The 17,150-nt window shown below is 39.0% G+C and overlaps 1 protein-coding gene across 6 annotated transcripts in view; it reads right to left on the bottom strand.

The window, feature by feature from the left end:
- FRY (FRY microtubule binding protein) overlaps positions 1 to 17,150 on the bottom strand; it is a 425,215-nt gene that overhangs the window by 159,148 nt on the left and 248,917 nt on the right. For all 6 annotated transcript variants that reach the window (XM_079902875.1, XM_079902874.1, XM_079902876.1 and 3 more), the window contains 4 exons: positions 7,040 to 7,179; positions 1,935 to 2,025; positions 1,630 to 1,709; positions 1,432 to 1,512 (listed from right to left, as the gene is read on the bottom strand). In XM_079902875.1, the coding sequence (XP_079759001.1) occupies positions 1,432 to 1,512; positions 1,630 to 1,709; positions 1,935 to 2,025; positions 7,040 to 7,179 (392 nt within the window). The remainder of the gene's footprint in view (positions 1 to 1,431; positions 1,513 to 1,629; positions 1,710 to 1,934; positions 2,026 to 7,039; positions 7,180 to 17,150) is intronic.

Below are 17,150 nucleotides of genomic sequence, written 5' to 3'. Positions count from 1 at the left end.
ATGATTGTATAAGAGAGTTAGGCTGGGGTAATTACAAAGGAATATGATGAGATTCCCAGGGTTTGACAAAGCAGCCAAAATACATATTAACAACTCATTTTTCTGATCTTTTCTAGGAATGAGGTAGAGACACAGGAGTTAATCTGCCAGATAACTGCAGCTTATTCCCTCAAAAAGCCAATACTTTTATTATTTAATTGCAAAGGAAATCTCTCCAAAACGCATTACACTTTTTTAAGTTTTTTAAGTGTTTCATGAACCGCAATTATTACGATGGGCTATAATAAACGTACAATATATATTCTCATGCAAAATGGTCCAGGTAACTCTAATGTTTGGTTCTTACGTATGCTTTGGCCAGTTTCTCTTTCCTCTCTGTTGCTGTCAGTTTTCGAGCCTGATATTTCTCAGGGCGTCAGTGTATCTAGGTCTCTTCCACCTAGTACCGATGTTTCATGTGTTAGAAGAAAACAGTCAAGATGAACAGACAACCAGGGTTAAATAAATAACTCACCTCAAGGAGTTTTTGGGGTCTGTTTCCTGAGTTCTTGACTATGTTTTGGCTAGCTAAAGGTGCTGAGTAAGTACTTTTTAAAAATTTTGTTTTGTGATAACTTGAGCGTTTCCACACTGCTAAGTTAGGAAATTCCATCTCTTGAAGATACAAATCTTTCTGAGGGTTGCAATTTCACAAAGATCAGGGCATCACTGTTGCTCCCAGCTGGCCTCTTGGCCTGGATTCACAGTATGTCTCTGGCTCACTTTGCCTAACCTAGAAATTCAGGATCTTGCCCGACTTGCCTCAGGGTTGAATAAGATGAAGATGGGTGAATAGGGTGTGACATCACTTTTGGAAGAAGTATATTATCGCTAAGAGTCTAATACCACTTTGTTCTAGCCTGCTAAGTAGTGTTATGGGCCAGATATATTTAGCAATGAGAATTTTCTGACTTGTTTCCATGACAGAGTCTGGGACATTTTTAGCTCAGCTGAATTAAGTAAGGTCTATAGTAAAGGCACATTCTAGAATGGAATTTTCCCACTCATGGATGCTATATCGTAACCACCCACTCATGGAATATAGAAAACACAACTTTTAAAACTGATAAACTTCTTTGGAAAATTAAGCAGGAAGAAAAGTACTTTGGTTAGTTCATTTCTTTCTCGGATGCAATAGTCTGAAACTCATGGACTCTTGGTAGGATCTGGCCCAACTGCCAAGTGAAAAAGCTAAAGGAGAAAACAAATTGGAGAAAGACTTGGTACTTGTCCTGGGGAGCTTCTTGTGAGGTTCAGAGACAGGGCACACACAGCATAAATAAACCCTAGTTTCTGGTAAGCTCACACCCTCCCCCCTCCTGACAGTAGGGCTGGGTTGGCCCAGAAGAGGCACTCATGTTCTTATGGTGAACGATTCTGAGGTTCACTTACTTAGCTTGTGCCAACACTCCAATGACTTCTGCATACAGGTCTGCCACAATGTGCATATTGGCAGTGTTAGGACCAAGGTACCTAAATAACATACAATTAGACAAGTTAGGAATCCCCCCAGGTCATCTGAAAAGAGCAAACTTGATTTAGTTTTAAGTACCCAACTTCTTCAAATTCGAAGATGACAAATTACTTTACCCTTCTTTGTACTTAAAGTGCTTGAAAGCCAAGTTAATAACATCATGTATTAAACTGTCTATTACAGGATGAAGTGGAATCTGGAAAAAAAAAAAAAAAGATGGCTCAACTTGGAAGGGAATATTAAAGATCAAATCAGTAAGAGTACTCACAATGAACTACATATGGCCTTTAACAATCAATAAATATAATTCATGACATAGTATTTGAAATTCATGAACAATTTAATAAACTTGACCTTAAAAACATAAGTAGATTTTAGATAAATAAATCTTATCTAAAGTAACATTAAATTAATGACCTACCTGTTTCAAAACTTCTATTAATACTAAAGAAAAAATAAAATCAATGGCGAGGTCCCGTCTTTCCATTAAATAATCTCGCTGCTGTTCATCACTGTAAAATTTAAAATATTCACATTAAATGGGCACTGAAAATATCCTCAGAGTGATGTAGTTCACCCAAAAATCTAGGACTCATCCCCAGTGGACTGCAAACCAATTTTGTTACGAAGAAACTGCAGCGGTAAATACACACTGAAGTTATTCCTATGGTCAGTCTGGTGCAGTGGACAGACACTGGATTTGAACATTTGACTTTATGTTTTAAATATCTAACCATGTCAACTTGGGTAGCTATTTGTGAGTATATAATTTCATCTTGTGGACTTTTCTAAGGTACCTTTCAACACAGGAAACCTCTCATCTGTAACATGGAAACAAACATGATACAAGGCTCCGGTGCTAGAGGTAGACCCTGAGAGGATCTTGTGAAAAGAGTTAAACAACGGAAAGAAATAATATGATTACCTATAGAATCAGGACTGCAGTGGGAGGAGAAAGGATCAGCATTACATTTCGTTTCTTTTCCCCTGCCCCTTTCTTCTTGACCTTTTGCCACTTGAGATTTATGAGAGGAAGAAAGAAGGTGTCGGGGGGCGGGGGTGTGTGGAAGAGACAAAGATTAAAAAGCAGATGGAAGAAGAGGTAGGAGGGGCAAAGTGGAGTCATTTGAACTTATTCCAAAGTTAGGGAGCAGAATTAGCACCGTCAGGAGGACAGAAATGTGAGTTCTTACCCTCTTCCCTTCATTTCCTGCTTCTCTAATGTACTGAGGACTAATTTGGAATTCAGCAACTGAAGTGACTGCAAAGTCCCTTAGCACAGAATACTGGTTAAGAGTGTTGGTTTTGGGGTGGTGGTGTGACGGATTGGGCGATTGGGATTGACATGTATGCACTGATGTGTATAAAACTGATGACTAATAAGAACCTGCTGTATAAAAAAAAAAATTAAAAAAAAAAAGAGTGTTGGTTTTGGTGTAGAACAGTCCCGGGTGAAAATTACGCCTCTTCTACTTACCAGTAATTTTTTCATCTACAAAATGGAAATAATAATAGTAATTATAGTAAGGTTTGCTTGAGTATTAAGAGAAAACGTGTATTTAGTAGAGTCTCCCAAACATACAACTGCTCAGTACCTGCATATTAAAGAAAAGCAATGAGAAAGGAGGGCAGAATTTGGATTTGTCAGGCAGATATTTTCAAAATAAATCAAGACTATTTTAAACATGGAATGTTTTTCTATTCAGTCAAGAGGGAATGAGAGGAAAGCATATAAAAGATAGAAAAAAGAACTCTGGAGGAGCTCTGCAGCCTTGAGCAAGTCAAGCCTGGTAGGTGACAGAGCAGGTCAAGGAGGGAAGCTGCAGCTTTAACTTTCAAGGGGAAATGTATGGACCGGGCAGGAACTCAATTCATTCAGGATCATTTACAAACAGTCCCTGCCAGGAGAAAGAGCAATGGACCAAACCATCCATCTGGAGCACTTCAAGACCCACTAGAACTAGAAAGTGCTGCTGCCAGAGGAAGGGAGGAGAGGAAAACATATGGAGCTGCATTAAAAAGAGGGCGTCCACAAGTCTGACCCAGAAATTACATCATGGAGAAGAGAAACAGGAAGTCTGAAGACCACAGGGAGAGAAAACTCTCAGAGACGGCCAGCAGCAGTAGAGAGAAGAGGGCTATAGTAAGGGGTCTCCAAAAGGGGCCAGAGGAACTTGAAAAAGTAGCAAAAAAATCTTGGTAGAAACAAAATTTTAAACTCCTGATTCTGTTTTATTTAATAAGCCAATTTATGCTTTCAAATAAAAGGAAGACATACGTCTTTCCAATAATGAATCCAACTTTATTGCTGGTTTGAGGTCTAACTGCCAGGAGGAGCCAGAGGCATCTGACAAATTTATCTGGCAGTCAACATGTTGATACTATACTAATCTTAGAAATCATAACCCAACAAACAGAACTACCATACAACCCAGCAATGCCACTACTGGGCATATACCCTGAGAAAACCATAATTCAAAAAGCGTCATGTACCAAAATGTGCATTGCAGCTCCATTTACAATAGCCAGGACATGGAAGCGACCTAAGTGTCCATCGACAGATGAATGGATAAAGAAGATGTGGCACATGTATACAATGGAATATTACTCAGCCACAAAAAGAAATGAAATTGAGGGGCTTCCCTGGTGGCACAGTGGTTGAGAGTCCGCCTGCCAATGCAGGGGACACAGGTTTGTGCCCCGGTCCGGGAAGAACCCACATGCCATGGAGCGGCTGGGCCCGTGAGCCATGGCTGCTGAGCCTGCGCTCTGCAACGGGAGAGGCCACAGCAGTGAGAGGCCTGTGTATCGCAAAAAAAAAAAAAAAAAAAAAAGAAACAAATTGAGTTATTTGTAGTAAGGTGGATGAGTCTGTCATACAGAGTGAAGTAAGTCAGAAAGACAAATATCATATGCTAACACATATATATGGAATCTAAGAAAAAAAAATGTCATGAAGAACCTAGGGGTAAGACAGGAATAAAGACACAGACCTATTAGAGAATGGACTTGAGGATATGGGGAGGGGGAAGGATAAGCTGTGACAAAGCGAGAGAGAGGCATGGACATATATACACTACCAAACGTAAAATAGATAGCTAGTGGGAAGCAGCCGCATAGCACAAGGAGATCAGCTCGGTGCTTTGTGACCACCTAGAGGGGTGGGATAGGGAGGGTGGGAGGGAGGGAGATGCAAGAGGGAAGAGATGTGGGAACATATGTATATGTATAGCTGATTCACTTTGTTATACAGCAGAAACTAACACACCACTGTAAAGCAATTATACTCCAATAAAGATGTTAAAAAAAAAAAGAAATCATAACCCAAATACACATCCATCACATTTGACTGTTTTCAGTTGCTTATGCTTCTTCCTTAAGTTCCTCTTTTCTTGTTTCTATTAAGAGAGACCCCCATTATTAGCTACATCATGTTCTAGAGACCCTCATTCTTTTGGCTTTGTCCCAAACACACAATCTCTCTCTCTTATTTTAAACTTTCAAGTGCTAACTAAAATGTAATTGAGTTGAACTTCTCTGTCCCGATTCTCTGATCTCGGCAATTACTCTGATCTCCTGGAAATAATCAGTAATACAACCTAAAAAGCTATTCTTTTCAATCCATGAAGAAATCAATTCATGAACAATCTAGTTTTAGTAACTAAATTCTGACCAAACAGGACAAAACTAAAACTCACTTAATTCAACTCACTAAAACTGCCCCACTCTCCACCCCTAGAAAGTTTTAGTATCTATTCATAAGTTAACATGAAATAGGAGGAAATACTAAAATGACGCATTAATTTATTAATCATACAGGCTGAACCATTTTCAGACACAGGATTGAAATTTTACCTTTAAATTTGATGCATTAAAAATATTTATGAGAGATTGCTAATTGGTATGGGGTTTCTTTTTGGGGCGATAAAAATATTCTTGAATTAGGCAGTGATCATGGCTGCACAACCTTGTGAATATACTAAAAACACTGAGTTACACACTTTAAAAGGATGCAGTTTATGGTATGTGAATTATATCTCCATTTAAAAAAGTTCTTCTTCAACTAAAATAATTATTCAATATGCAAAAGTTATTAATCTCTCCCCCAAACAAAATGATAAGTAAATGAATCTTGAATAAACTCAAGCATATTACAAAATGAAATTACAAGTTCAGATGAAATGTAATTTGGTAAAATAACAGGTCTTCAATTTCAAGAGAAGTTTACATATTTTTAAGTACTAGGAGGGTCAAAAAAAATGAGAGGGATAAATCACTCACAAGTAGTATTTAATATCTGATTTTCTGAGTGATTAATTTCACTTATATTGTCTTTAAAAGCATTAAAAAATGTATAACCCATGTGGAGAAATCTAAGTGCTTTGAAAAATCTCATTTTTTTAAAGAAAGGTAAATGTATTAAACTTTCTTATATTTGCTACCTTGCTATAATAGGCTGATTTCAAACATATGAAATTATACATATTTACCTAAAATTCTGGGGGACATACATTCATTGGACAGAACGAGAGTCTTAAGTTTTATGGCTGAAGAACTCATGTAGCAGCGAGTTCCACTTTTCAAATCCAATCAACAAAATTCTCAGTTAGAAGGGAAGTTAGAGATGGGGTGATCTGACTTCCCCCTTTGCTCACGAAAAGGCTGGGAGCTGGGAAGCTGCTGGGGAGCTGGCCAAAGTCACATGGTTAATTAGTGGCAGCTCCATGACTACCTCTAAGGTCCAACCCAGCGTCCTTTGCACTACAGTACCCTGGGCACTCAAGGTTACAATTGCAGACCCAAATATCCAGGCAATGTCGTGCAGGGCCTGCTGCAGGCTTTCTGCCTTCAGGCGCAGACTGCAGGAGAGAGGGCCCAGGAGAGAAGCAGGCAAGACGGTTACCTAGGGTCCTTGACACCCTGCCCCCACCACTGTCAAAATAAGGCCGTGTAAGAATTTTCAACCTCTGACAGCTGGCAGTGACAAATACTCCAAATGTGCCACCTGCTAGACAAGGTGGTGTTCATGTGTAAAGAGGCAGGAAGATCTAGAGGCCACCCAACTCCCACTTTGATTTGTTTCAAGAAAGAAAAGAAAAGAAAGAAAGAAAGAGAAAGGAAAGAAAGAAAGAGAAAGGAAGGAAAGAAAGAAAGAGGAAGAAAGAAAGAAAAGAAAGAAAGAGAAAGAAGGAAAGAAAAAGAAAGTGAAAGAAAGAAAGGAAAGAAAAGAGAAAGAAAGGAAAGAAAGAAAGAAAGAGGGCTTCCCTGGTGGCGCAGTGGTTGAGAGTCTGCCTGCCGATGCAGGGGACACGGGTTCGTGCCCCGGTCCGGGAAGATCCCACATGCCGCGGAGCGGCTAGGCCCATGAACCATGGCCGCTGAGCCTGCGCATCCGGAGCCTGTGCTCCGCAACAGGAGAGGCCACAACAGTGAGAGGCCCCTGTACCACAAAAAAAAAAAAAAAAAGAGAGAAAGAAAGACAGAAAAAACTATAATCCTCATAATCCTTACATAAGAGAAGTGTACCTTTTGGATTTATTGCTGGTTCTTGGTCTGTATTCATGTGATTCATCCTCAATGCCATTTTGCCTTTTATACCAGTCAAATAATGTACGTAGAATGGAAGGCAGGCAGTACTCAGAAAGGGAGCTCATTGAACTGATGACCTACAGAGAAAAGCAGGCAATTAAAAAGCTTTGGTGGCACTGCCAATTACTGAGAAACTTTTTATTTCACAAATAACTCCAAACCATAGTCACTACAAAATTTTCTTATTTATCACAGTCCTATCCTTAATAATCTTTAGTAGTACATTCCCAAGAACCCGTTTCTTACTGTTGACAGATGTTCCTAATATAACAACTTTGTGGTTTAAGAAAGATAATTACTTTGACTCCCTTTCATTCCAGAAATCAGATGTTAATTGCATACAGGTTATTCATGGACTGCAAAGAAATTATTTTCCCACAGCATCTAAGAAGTACAGTGACTGGTACTACTTAGGTCCTCAAAAATGCTTGTTATATAAATAAATACATTCATTAATATGATTACCTTAATGGCTTAGGTGAAATAAGCAATTCTATCCCCCAAACAAATAACCTAAGTGGTAATGCAATGTATGGTTTTCTGCCAATAATCATTCATAAACTAATCTGAGTTGTGCCCCAAATTAGACTTAATGAATCAGTAGCAGTAATTTACTCTGTATTACATCAAAGGCAAACATCTCCCCTCTTTAAACAACAAACATACCTTTGATAGATGAGTTATTCTACTTTCCTTATTTTGGAAAGATTCCTGATCTTTTATTAAGTATCACTCCTCAACTGAACTTCAGTCCATATCTCATATTATAATACATGCAAAAATGAACTCAGAATGGGTCATAGACCTAAGTATAACACCTAAAACTATAAAACTTCTGAAGAAAACATAGGGGAAAATCCTTGTGACTTTGGGGTAGGTGAGGATTTCTTAGGGATCAAACCAAAAGCAAATTCCATGAGAATTCGACATACTGAAAATCATCAAAATTAAAAGTTTAAGCTTTAGAAGGATGCTGTTAAGTGACGAAAGGACCAGCCAGAGACTGGGAGAAAATATTGCAGAACACCTCTCTGATAAAGGTCTTATAACCAGAATGTGTCAAAGTACAATGAGATAGGTTTTAATTACTTAATTAACAAACAGTACAGGCAAATCATAACACCCAGCACTGATGAGACAGGAATTTATCTCAAGTACATAATTAGAGATGAGTAAGAATGTTCAGGACAGCATTACTTATTATAGCAAAAAAATGGAAACAAATGTCCTGCTCTAGGTAAATGCCTGAATCCAATGTGGAATTTGATGTAGATTATCTATGAAACCGTTAAAAATCTCATTTCAAAGATATTTAATGCTATGAAAATGTTCATGATATGTTAAGTGAAAAAAGAGTGAAAATCATTTAATTGGTATGATCCCAATTTGATAGAGACCCATATAAGTATGCATATATAGAAAATAAGACCAGAAGAAAATATACCAACATATTGAAGGCACATATTGCAATCAGGAGAGATCTCAGGAGAGAGATCACCAGGGACAGGGTAAGTGGGAGTTTAAAAAAAATGAAGGTAGGATTTTACCTGGGCCTTTTTAAAAGAAAGGGTAGAAATCTGAAATGAGAGTCAAGAAAGAAACTAAGCAAGGAGCCTAAGCAGGAAATCCTACCGTCATGAAGTTGCAAAATAACTGTTTGTTGATAATGATTATGTGATTAATGAAGGTTTTGAAGGAACTGAAAGAAGAAATATCTGACTGATGTAGGGACTTTGGTTCACCAGAGTGGAGGGAAATAATGTTGAAAATTTTAAGTTGGAACTAAATCATTAAAGGTACTTTTAATGCCGGTCTAAACAATTTCAGTTTTCTTCTCTAGAAAATGAGAAGCCCCTAAAGATCTCTGAGTAGGATACTCAGCCCATGAAAATGGTGTTTGGGGAGGTTTAATCTAGCAGTGACGTGTAGGCTGGACCGAAGTGGTTTGCAAACAGAGGCAGTTAAGAGAATACACAACACATGCTTGAATCTAATGAGGTTATTACTGCAACGGTTCCAGGAGCGCAGGGCTCAGAGCCTGAGCTGGGGAGGTGGCAGAAGAAACGGAAAACGTTAGTTAACTTGAAATATTTCTGTAGTTAAGCAGGCTAGGCTTAACTTCCTTTTACAAAAGCAGGAAACTAGAGCAATGAAAGCGCAAGTGCTTCATGTCAACAGGACTTTCCACTGTCACCTTTAAAACAAGCCCTAAGATTGAATAAAGCAATGATTGCTTTCTTTCTCAGATTCTATTTCTTGATAGCTTATTTCATGCTCTCTTATAATTATGGTTATAGGTACATAATACAAAATTGTGCATTATCTTTAGTTATGGGTTAAGTTAAAAAAAATAAACAGGCTATTGCATTTAGCCTGCCTGGTGAAACTAGTCACCGTTATAGGGTTCTGTAATTTAAAAATATCTAATTTTTTTTTTTTTAAAAAAAGAGCCCTCCCCTCCAGGCTGTAACATCCATAGGCACAACAAATTTTCCTGCTCTTCCTTTGGATATAACAGCAGCAAATTTTTGGAGGAAAGACGACTATGGTGTGCCAAGGGGGTAATTTCCTAGTTCTCTCTAAAGTTACCCCAGGTAATTTCCTACCTCTCTAAAGTTATCCAGAAAGGATATTTCTTCAAGTTGTCATCATCTAAAATATTCTGAATTGGGAAACAAAGAGGGTTCCTCCCACATGGGAAACGGGATCAGAATTCAGAGTCCCTGACCAAGGGTTAATTCTGTCTTAATTACTGAATAGATAGTAAAATCCCAAAGCCACTACAATTATATTTCAGTAATTTAAAAATACTTGTGCAAGTCTGGATGAGACTTAAGGAGACATGATGACTAAATGTACTGTGGCATCCTCGATGGTATCGGTATCCTGGAACAGAAGACACATATCAGGGAAAAACAAATGAAACACAAAGGAAGTATAGAATTTAGTTCATAATAATGTACTGATATGGGTTTCTCAGTTATGACAAATGTACCCTGGTAATGTAAGATGTTAATAGGAAAAACTGGGTACGGGGTATATGACAACTGTCTGTACTATCTTTGCAACTTTTCCGTAAATCCAAAACTATTCTAAAATAAAATGTTTATTTAAAAAACATTACAGAATATTGAGTAGAGTTCCCAATATTCTATAATAACCTAAATGGGAAAAGAATTTGAAAAACATTCAGATAGATACATGCATATGTATAACTGAATTACTTTGCTGTACACCTGAAACTAATACAACATTGTTAATCAACTATACTCCAATATAAAATAAAAATTAAAAAAAATTTCTGTGTGACATTTACAAGTTCCTTTATTTACTTCAGACCCGTAAAGGTGATATAAACCTGTGTTTGACTCCTATAAACCTCTCTGGGTAGAGCATTCTCTAACAGCATTCAGCTACTTCACTTAGGTGTAACCCACATTCTCCATAGAGAACATCAAGAGTGTTCTTCAAATCTCAGCTGTAATAATTTTTTTCTACCCATTAAAAAGTCATCCCGAAGCCATTCTTGGTATTATATCTATTGGGCATGCTTTCCATGGCAAATACACTGAGACCATCTTAGAAGAGATGAAAGGTCAGCAGGGGGTGGATGTGCATGTTTTTTCCATCTCTCTGTTAACTGCCCTTTTGAGTTCAGACTTTCAGGAAGGAAGGGTGGAATTTGCAAAGACCTGGCCCTCAAAGCTCAGGAAGGGAGGAAGGTCTAGCTGGCTTCTTGGTTACTCAGTTCCTTCATTTATGGGAAGCAGAGCCAATGGTGAGATGAATTCTAGCTCTGTGCCGCTGGGCAAGGGGAGGCCCATTTACAAAGATGTTCTTGTTGCATTTAAATGATCATATTCTTCCATCACAGATGAGCTAGGTACTGTGCAGCTTGAGGAGATGAAGTTCACAGAATCACAGAACTATTTCATACTGGTGTTTTCTTTTGGAGGGGTGATAGAGGGGAATACTAAATGTACTTTGCAAATGTTTTCTTAACATTTATTTTGGCGTTTTATATATAAATAGGCTAAAAGAAACTGTCCATTATGCTGTATCTAAGACATTAATTTTTCATAAGCATTTTATTATACTGGCTGAATGCAAAGAAGGAAACTTCACACATAAATATTTGAATAATTACTCAGTGGAGTCATTCCATATTTTACAGTAATAAGGCTGACTTGTCATGAGTGGTGTATTTAACGAATAATTTTACAGTAACTTCACTGATGGCTTAATTTCTCAAACTAGTTCAGGTGGCCAAGCACCTGGGCGCCAGGGTACTCTCTGTGTGCCTGATCTATTATAGCAATTCAGAGGCAATTTTTTTTTTTACTCGATCACATTTCATACTATTGCTAGCTTACAGTATTCGATGAGTGATGATAGACACTGCAGGCTTAAGAATAATTTATTATAAAAACTTAAAATTATAAAAATGTATATGTTAAATATGATTTTCTTGCAAATTAGGAAAAGATCTTCATTATTTGATTTTACCTTCTTGGTCCATTTTATGGAACTCACTGTTCCACTGGAGAATAAGAAACACTGAATAACACTAATGTGAATCCAATGCTACCTAATTTGTTTTTACTCTCTTAATTGCTTATATTTTTCACTTATATATTTTAAATAGATTTTCATTGAATTGAAGCATTAGAATCAATGTTAAAGCACTAGAATTTCACCTGCCTCCTTCTTCAGGAAAATATTACTACCCAAGAGGATAAAAAGTTATTTTAGTTCTATTATAGACTTATAATAGATTCATTTTACCATGTGTTTCCTGTTTATAGATAGCGTTTTTAACACATTAAGAAACTAAGGTGCCACAAAAGGACATAAACATATACCATCTAGAAGAAAATCCCAAAAGAAGTTACTTAGAATGTATGACCAAATTATCTTTAATTTAGAGTAAAGAATAGGTCACACTGAATTGCAAATAGCTGCAACTTAATGTTCTCAGAACAGCGTATCTGAAGCCTGATCTCCAAAAGCCACATTTTCATAATTTCATCAGCGTACTGGGAAGATCAGGCAGGTTTGGGGTTCAAGTTACAACTCTGCCCTTTATTGGCTGTATGGGCTTGGCCACGTTGCTGTTTCTTTGAAGCTCTGTTTTCAGCTATAAAACAGGACTTAAGAATACTTCCCTCACTGGGCTTTTATGGAGACTAAAGGAGAAACTCTCAAGTGTGGGACATATAACAGACCTTCAAAAGTGTCTGTTTCTTTTTTCCCCTCTTCCATTTCCAAATATTGAAACTGAAGCACAGACACAAAATATTTTGACTTTGATAAGATCACAGGCTAGGTTAATGACAGAACGAATGACAGACGTTGATGACAGATGTTATCAGAGCTGATAAATGTTGCTTTTTGGTACAGAGTCAGCCCTCTGTATCCGCAGATTCAACCAATCACAAATCAAAAACATTCAGAAAATTAAAATGCACAAGCTCCAAAAAGCAAACCTTGAGTTTGCCGCTCTCTGGCAATGACTTACACACCATTATATTGTATCTAAAACTATTTACATATCATTTACATTGCAATAGGTATTATAAGTAATCTAGAGGTGATTTAAAGTATATGGGAGGATGTGTGTAGGTTATATGCAAATGCTACACCGTTTTATACAAGGGACTTGAGCATCTGTGGATTTTGGCATCCATGTAGGTCAGAGGCCCTGGAACCAATGCCCCGTGGACACCCTGGACAACCGCAGTGGGAAAAAATTAAGACCCACCTATCTCTTACCCAAGCACAAACTACCAAGGCCTCCATTAGAACCTTTCTGCTTAGTTTGTATTCCCAAACTAAGCCAACTTTTCTGGCCCCAGCAGATGTAAACACAGTGCCTTCCAGATGCTTACTGTAGAGGCCTCTGAGCAACACCTGTCCTACATCAGCTCCTTAAGAGAAAGACAGCAACACTGGACTCCCCGAGTTCACTGCCGGCACACCTGGCTCTAAAGCAAATGGGAAAGGACACCGAGAAGGTAACTATTCTGCAACCACAATCAATCTGTTGAAGAAAAACCAGTAACTGTAAGTCCTGACTCATCTACAAGTCTGGCTCTCAGGAACCTCCAGCATCCTGAAAAAGGTGTCGAGCCCAAATGTAAGTGAAGAACGAACACACACACACACACAAATAAATGAGCAAACCAAACCAAACAAAAATGAACACATAGATACTGAAGAGGCAACGGGGAGGGTGAAAAGGGTACAGGGAGTTAGCTGTATGGTGACAGATGGAAACTAAACTTTGGTGGTGAGCACGCTGTAGTGAATACAGAAGTCGAATTATAATATTGAACACGGGAAACATATACTGTTATAAGCCAGTTTATAAAAAAAAAAAGAATGGATACAACCCTTGGCTGAAAGGCACAGCATTACGCTCTCGGATTTCACGCAGCTCTCGGATTTCTCCTATTTCTGTAAACACATCCAGCCCTCTTTGACTCCACTCTCCCCTCTCTGACCCACTGACGGGTCCCTCTTCTGGCCAACTGCTCAATCAGCCACGGACTGGAGATGCTTCCTCTTTCTGCCTCACTTCTTCATTCCTGAGACCTGATTTCTACTCTTGCTACAGTACCGACACTCTTCTGTAAAAGATCAGAAAGGACAAACCCACGACCAGCCAATGGCCTTCCTGCAATCATTTCCCTTGAAGTCTCCTGAGCACATGACAACATTTATCAGATTCTGCCGGAAATGCTTTCCTCCATTCTGCGATGCTGCCATCTCCCATGTGGTTATTTAAGCACCACCAAAGCACAGTAAAGCAATGCACCTGTGAAAAGAAGGGGCTGGATGCTAATCCTGCTTGTTCTGACACAAGCCCCTTTGGGGAGTAATCATACTTTCCTACGCAAAGAAGAAGTAACTTCCACTTACTCTATGAGACTGTTTTAAGAAACAAAGTTGGAGCAATACTTCAAATAGAAGCACATCGTGCAGTGTACGATTGTTTGTATCATTTAATTTACTGCATGTTCATGCCACCATTAGATATAAGCAAAGGTCTAAAAGCCAAGGGGCAGAGAAAACAGGCAAGAAGCATATGTAGCTGGAAGGTATGTGAAATAATAAAGATTCAGTTGTTACTTTACTCAAGCACGACTTTTCATCTGTGTGTAAATGTATCTAGCGACTGTCATTAGTACATACTGTACCAGGTAAGGCTTACGTACTCCCTCAGGTGAGGGTTATTTTGGAGAGGTGTTTTTCACTTTTTAAAATGGGTTAACTTGATATGTGAGCTGCATTTGGTCACCATCTACTCAGGTCCACACACATCACAGGTTAGTGGTTGTTTCATTGGAAAATCCAAAATACAATGCCTTGGCCTTTATGTTTTAAAAGAATATCTGTAAACTTTGATAACAGAGGAAAGTCACTTGAAGTTAAAACAGGGAGCTCCATGCCCTTCACTCACAGGGTGCTCTGCACAGATCACAGATAGGGAGCTCATCACTGGTACCATGACTGTGTCCTGGTATAATGCTGTTTCATTTAAGTGTTGCCAATCATGACCAGCCACTCTAACTTGGCTGTGAAAGGAAGTCTCTTAAACTATTTAACATGAATCCAGCAATCTGAAAGTGTATTCTACATGGCAATGAGTAATAGCCACTGCACAGAAGGCTTTCTCAAAGCTGGCTTCCTATGCGCTCCTAACTTCTAACCTCTCATTCTTCCGTGAGGGTCCCTGCACAGGCTGCCGTCTTGGGCCACCCCTGCCCTGGGGAGATGCATCTTCTTAGGCTTCTCTCACTTTTTTGGGCACTCCTTTTCTGGGCTTTCTTTTGTGGATCCCACTTTCTGGTCCTAAATGAACTTGTTTCCCTATGATATGCCTCACCCACTTTCTCTACCCTAATCTTTCAGTGTTTGTTGGGTGATCATATAAATGAATAAGCCCTGGTTATTTCTCCTGAGGTATTTTACCCGCACTGAAAATTCAGTACGTGTAAAACTAATTTATCCCCTCTCCCCAAGCACAGCGGTCCTCTGAAAAACTCCTTATCCACAGAAAACAGTCCAGACTCCTCAGTATGGCTCCCACGGTCACGGGAGCAATGGGCTCCAGTCGGCCTTCCCAGCTTCCTCCCGGCCACTCCCCAGAACTCTGTTCTTCTCTCCTTCAATTCCTTTGTCCACTCGGCTCTACCTGTCTGGCACGACCCAACCCGTCTTGTCCATCTGGAGAGCAGATATCTTTAGTATGTCACTGCTTCCTATGACACTCCCCCCCGCCCCACCTTTCTAGCATCCTTAACTACTCCCTTACCTGAGTTCCCACAGCACTTGAACTGTACCTTCTTATTATACTTACATCACAGTACTATTTGTTTAGGTATCTGTCTTCCTCCTGGGACTGAGAATTTCTGGAGAGCAGAAACTCTTGCTTACTGCTTTGTAACCCCAGCACCTTGCACAGACCTTGGCATGATTCAGGTGCTCAACGTTTGTTAAACTGAATGGAAATGGCTGCAACTCATGGCTGAAAACTGCAGTTACCTTTTGTTTCTCCTTCTCTCAACCAATATTGATTCTTCTTACATAAGGTTGCTTATAGTCATTCTTTCTTTCTAGTTCCACCTTCTCCATGTTAGCCTCAAATCTTTATCGATGCCCCAACTCCCAAAATGCCTCCAAACTTTAAGGATCTCTCCAGTCGGGGTTTAACATCAAGGCTGCACCTTGATCTCTTTGATACTGGCAGGTAGAGGATACGGCCCCACCCGCTGGCATCAAGGTCTTCCACAGTCTGACCCTTCCTACCTGGAATGCAGGGACCACATTCTTACATCTCTTTGTCCCACACAGGGCTTTGCTGTATATGTACACACACATACATACACACACGCTCTCACTCACCTAATAGACGTTTGCTAAAATAACTTTATTACCCGGACAATTTTTCATTTATTTTGCTTTCTAAGTGCTGAGGGTTAATTTAGGCATTTAAAATAAATTAGGGGCAGTGTACATTTTCAAAATGCTGTTGGAAATCTCATCACCTTTATTAATTCTCATTACCGTATGACTGTCTCACCAGCAGGAACTGAGAGCCCTCCCTGGCTCCCTAGTACAGGGCAAAGTTTGCTCTCGGGTTCACAGCACGCCTGCTTCTTCCACTGTGAGCTTCCTTACTAGACTGAGGTTATAATTTATCTGATTTACATCTTTCTTCTTTGTCTCTCACACTAGACTGGGGGCCTCTCCAGGGCTGGCACTATGTTTCCTTCATGTTTATTTCCACAACCTGGCCTAATGTTTGGCACACGGCTGCCACAAGGTAGGTACCGTGTAAGAATGGGTCAAGTTCACATTCATAACATTTGTAAAAGTGAAATTCTGGGAATTAGGGTACAAATTCCTAGCTCTCCAATATACAAAGTAGTCACTGGTACAGTTCTTCTCCCACTAACAGTGAGCTTCAAAAAATTAGTCCTGTTTAGACATCTTGTCATTTATGAAACAAGAGGGTTTTTTTTTTTTTAACCAAGCCTATTCTATACATGTTTAGATTGCAATTAGGTTAAATAAGAGATATTAAACCAACAGTTAATGAAACAGAAAAGCAACAGAAAACTTAAGGAAACACAAAGCTTTAACCTCTAAATATACGTTTTAAAATTCAAACTGGAAAGCTGACAAATTCTCAGAGATTTCCACAGTGAAAAAAAAGAGGCAGAGAATTGTACATAATACTCTTTACTGGGAATTTTGACAAAAAAATAGGCTACATAATATCTATTAGAGCCAGGTAATGCCCAATATCCACTCTTCTCTTCTTCCTTAGTTATAAAATACCTCATTTTTAGATGGACACATGGTTGCCCAAAATAAAATTTCCTCATCTTTCTTATAGGTATATGTGGCTGTGTGATTAAGGTCTAGTCAACTGGACATAAGCAGAAGTAGCGTGTGCATTGTAAGGATGTTCTGGTTTTTTTTTTCTGTGATTCTTTTTCCATTTCACCTCCCTGCTGCCTGGAGCACAGATGTAACAGCT

Source organism: Stenella coeruleoalba, assembly GCF_951394435.1.
Source record: "Stenella coeruleoalba genome assembly, chromosome: 18".
Classification (NCBI taxonomy): domain Eukaryota; kingdom Metazoa; phylum Chordata; class Mammalia; order Artiodactyla; family Delphinidae; genus Stenella; species Stenella coeruleoalba.
The sequence above is the reverse complement of the archived record's forward strand: the minus strand, read 5'-3'. Positions and strand labels throughout refer to the sequence as shown.